Source organism: Kryptolebias marmoratus, linkage group LG15, assembly GCF_001649575.2.
Source record: "Kryptolebias marmoratus isolate JLee-2015 linkage group LG15, ASM164957v2, whole genome shotgun sequence".
Taxonomy (NCBI): Eukaryota; Metazoa; Chordata; class Actinopteri; order Cyprinodontiformes; family Rivulidae; genus Kryptolebias; species Kryptolebias marmoratus.
This window is the reverse complement of record NC_051444.1, coordinates 1,186,540-1,190,434: the sequence shown is the minus strand read 5'-3', so window position 1 is coordinate 1,190,434 and position 3,895 is coordinate 1,186,540. Positions and strand designations below refer to the sequence as shown.

General features: G+C 44.7%; 1 protein-coding gene across 1 annotated transcript in view; it reads left to right on the top strand.

The window, feature by feature from the left end:
- LOC108251272 (very long-chain acyl-CoA synthetase-like) overlaps positions 1–3,307 on the top strand; it is a 13,494-nt gene extending 10,187 nt beyond the window's left edge. Inside the window, exons 2-5 of the mRNA XM_037979908.1 lie at positions 7–137; positions 1,427–1,524; positions 1,963–2,093; positions 2,633–3,307. Coding sequence (XP_037835836.1) covers positions 7–137; positions 1,427–1,524; positions 1,963–2,093; positions 2,633–2,806 — 534 coding nt within the window. The 3' untranslated portion in view covers positions 2,807–3,307. The remainder of the gene's footprint in view (positions 1–6; positions 138–1,426; positions 1,525–1,962; positions 2,094–2,632) is intronic.
- The last annotated feature ends 588 nt before the right edge of the window (positions 3,308–3,895 follow it).

Sequence of the window (3,895 nt, the reverse complement as noted above, 5' to 3'; positions counted from 1 at the left end):
AACAAGCAGCAGACAGAGAAGAAGAAGCTGAAGGACGTGTTCGTGAAGGGAGACCTCTACTTTAACAGCGGAGATCTTTTAAGGATCGACAGCGAGGGCTTCGTCTACTTTCAGGATCGAATCGGAGACACTTTCAGGTGAGGGGATTAAACCAAGAGCTGCTGAAACTGTAGAGGTGTTTTATAAAACGCCTGTTTCAGATTCACGAATAAACTCTGCAGCTGAACGAAGTCATACCCCCGTATCTGTTAATATTTATGGATGTTTCCAGCTCGATGTTTACCGACTCACATGCAAACATAAACCACCAACGTTCAAATATTGATTCAGAGACTGTAGCTTCTGGACTTTGTTAAAAAAGACCCCCCAACACTAAAACATCTGGAGTCCTTTCAGTCCCTGATCAGGGAGCAGTTTGGCTATAAACTGGGAATGGTTCATTTAGCTCGACTCAGCTTTAGCTAGTTGTTAAACTTGAACAAACACATTTCAGGAAGTCATCGAAGAACAACAACCATCATGAAAACCTTTGGAGAAACAAGACTAAAGCATCTACCAAGGTTGAGTCAAGTCCCCTGGACCATTACTTTCATCTTTTATCCAAAAGACTGCAAACAAACTCAGCCTTAGAGGGGGGTGGAGACCTCCGTGTCCAACTGTCCTCCGTGTCCAACTGTCCTCCTCCTACAGAGCTGTTATTGCGAGTATCGCTCAGCCGTCTGTGAAAGCAGGCGGCCATCAGGGCTCTAACAATCATCGTTAGGCTGATGGTTCTTCTTCTGCAGGTGAACAACTAGTTTTGGGCGTCACACCCACCTGGTCGATTCTCTGAGAAGGAGCTGTTTTACAGGTGCCTGCAGTTCCTCAGGCTGAAGAAGTCTTTGGGATAAAAGACAAACATATCGTCCAGAGGACCTGACTCAGCCTGGATTATTGAGCATTCATCAGGATGAGACTAAACCATAAACAACTGAAAGATGGACTTTGTTTCCAAGCATCAGTGTTGAGTGAAAGAAAGTCGGTCTTTGCTGCTGGGGCCCTTTCTGGTCATTTATTCCCCCTACCTTGCTGCAGCCTGTTGTATTAAAATGATTTAACTCTTACTTTGTTCCTGTAAACACTCACTTGTTGCATGAATGTTTAAGGATCTTGTTGCATCTATCATCCTTGTTGTGATTCAGGCATTGTGACTTTTCTTGGCTCTGATAACTGATGGAACAGTTGAACCGGTCTGTCCGGGTCTGAGTTTATCTGTAGAGAAACATCAACAGGTTGTGTCGTCAGTGTGTGTGTGTGTGTGTGTGTGTGCAGGGATTAGTCAGGTAGAGAAGACCCAGCTGAGGTGGTCACGCTTTATGACAGTGAAAGTCTGAGCAGTAAAAAGTTCCGTAGTTTAGGAGAAAACGGGTGTGTCTGTCGTCTGCAGGTGGAAGGGAGAAAACGTGGCGACCACAGAGGTGGCCGATCATCTGCTGACCGTGGACTTTGTTGAGGAGGCGAACGTCTACGGGGTGAAGGTGCCAGGTAATCTGAACGTCCTCAACGGTTCCTCCAGGCTAAACAATGACCCATTCCGTTAATAAATAGACCTTGTGATTGATATATTTCACAGATTATTCATAAATAACTGCATTAAATAAGTGCTAAAAAGAGCTGAGATTCATTCATCCCTTCACAGACACACAGAACCTTTTATTTATTTTAAACTCTTTATGCAGCAGGTTTTATATTCACTGACACCAATGAGCACATTGGTGGCAGTTGGGTTGGGAATCGAACCCTTGACCTCTGATCTGTAGGCAGCCGCCCCTCCACCGGCCGACAGCTGTCCCAAACACAGAGTTGCTAAATGTTTTTGGTGCCAATCATGCACCGAAAACATTTCCCAACCATATTTCTTACGAGATAAATGCTTAATTTTGACACAGCTGACTCTGTTGTTGTTAATCTGTGGCGGCTCAGGGCACGAAGGGAGGATAGGAATGGCCGCCCTGACGCTGAAGGAAAACAGGAAGTTTGACGGAGAAGTTCTTTATCAGCACGTGAAGAACTTCCTGCCGAGCTACGCCAGGCCTCGATTCATCCGCATCCAGGTAACGAACTAAACATGGGACGTGAATACAGAATACTACCTGGTACTTAGACTGAGTACATACCTGGTATTTATCTGGTATGTACATATACTCATTGAGTATATACCCAGTAAGTACGAGGTATTCACCTGGTAAGTCATAGGTACATCCCTGATGCACACCTTGTAAGTACCGAGTAGGTACATGTTACCCTAAAAGTACTGGGTACATACCAGGTATGCATTTCACTCAGTCAGAGACTTGTACCTAGTAATTACACAATAGATACCAGGTACATACCTCATACATATAGGATATATAAACCGAGTATTTACCTGGTAATAGTCTCTACCCTGAAAGTACCAGGTATGTACCCTGTATGCACCTGGTACAGATGTAGCAAGTAATAGATAGTACCTAATAAATGTATAGTACTTACAGGGTACATACTTGGTACTTACTTGTTAAGTACCTGGTTGTATTATGTACTTCTAAAACAGTATAAAATGTGACAGCAGGCCACAGTTGTTGGTTTATTTGTCTTCATGTCTCGGCGGCAGGACGCTCTGGCCGTCACCGGGACGTTTAAGCAGCTGAAGACGAAGCTGGCTGAGGAGGGCTTCGACCCCAACATCATCCAGGATCCTTTATTCTTCCTGGAGGACAATAAAGGCTACGTGCCCATGAGCCAGGACATATTCAGCTCCATCTCAGAGGGAAGACTCAAGCTCTGAGCGACTGCAGAGGATCGTCTAATCATGCTTTTAATTCTTAGGCTGCAGGTCGTACAGGATGGATGGAGAACATCTCACGACAGGGTGGACATTTTATACAGGAATGTTTCTTTTTAAAATCAAAGCAATAAATTAATTCAGTTTCCTGTCATTTAGTCATTTAATCAGTTTAGCATCAGAAGGAACAGCCTGTGTCGCACTGAGCTGCAGCAAACTGCATCAACGAGGAAGTTTTCAGAGTTCTCGTGTTCCTTGCAGACATCCCAAGGCCTCGCTCTTCTGTTGCAGGAACTTTGAACTTTTTTGAAAATTTTGGTCAACAGTTTTTCTCTAAGAACAGTCACAGTGTTGATGTGGGAATCTGGAACCCGTCTCTAAACTTTCTCAATTTAGTTTCCATGAATCTAGTTCACTAAAGCTGCATATTTCTGTCAACATGTACACAAAATTTGTAAACATGTTTGGAATGATTCCAAGTAAAACTCTGAGCTTTTTCTTACAGTTTTGTGTCTCAAACCAGTGCTTGAAGTCGACACACAGTACTGGACGTCTAATCTTTGTCCTCGGCAAATCGTCACTTCTCATAAACCTGCCGGCTCTTAAATGTGGGCTTTTCACTACTCTGGAAAAGCAAAGTAAGGAGTGAGAGTTACCAGCTGTGACCCGTTGGTTTGGCTGGATGCTTGTTGAAACCTGCTGAATAATTTCCATCCTGACAACATGAAGCAACGTGCTGCAGGAAGCCACAAGGAGAGCTCCACGCAGGCCGAAGTTACAGAAACTAAACTGAGAAGGGTTCGAAACGCCCGCAACGAGTCTGCAACTACTTTGAAAGAAAATTTGGCGTTCAAATCTTCTGAACGTGTTCAGAATCCCAGCAACAGGACTGTGAGCCTCTGTGACGCACACAAGAAAACTGAGAACGTTTTGAGACATTTTGGAGACCTCCTTGTGGAAGCCGTTGAGCAGCTGCAGCTCAGTGAGAGACCTCCATCCGCTGGTCGTCCGCTGGTCGTCCGCTGGTCGTCTGTTGGTCATCTGTTGGTCGTCTGTTGGTCGTCTGTTGGTCGTCTGTTGGTCGTCTGTTGG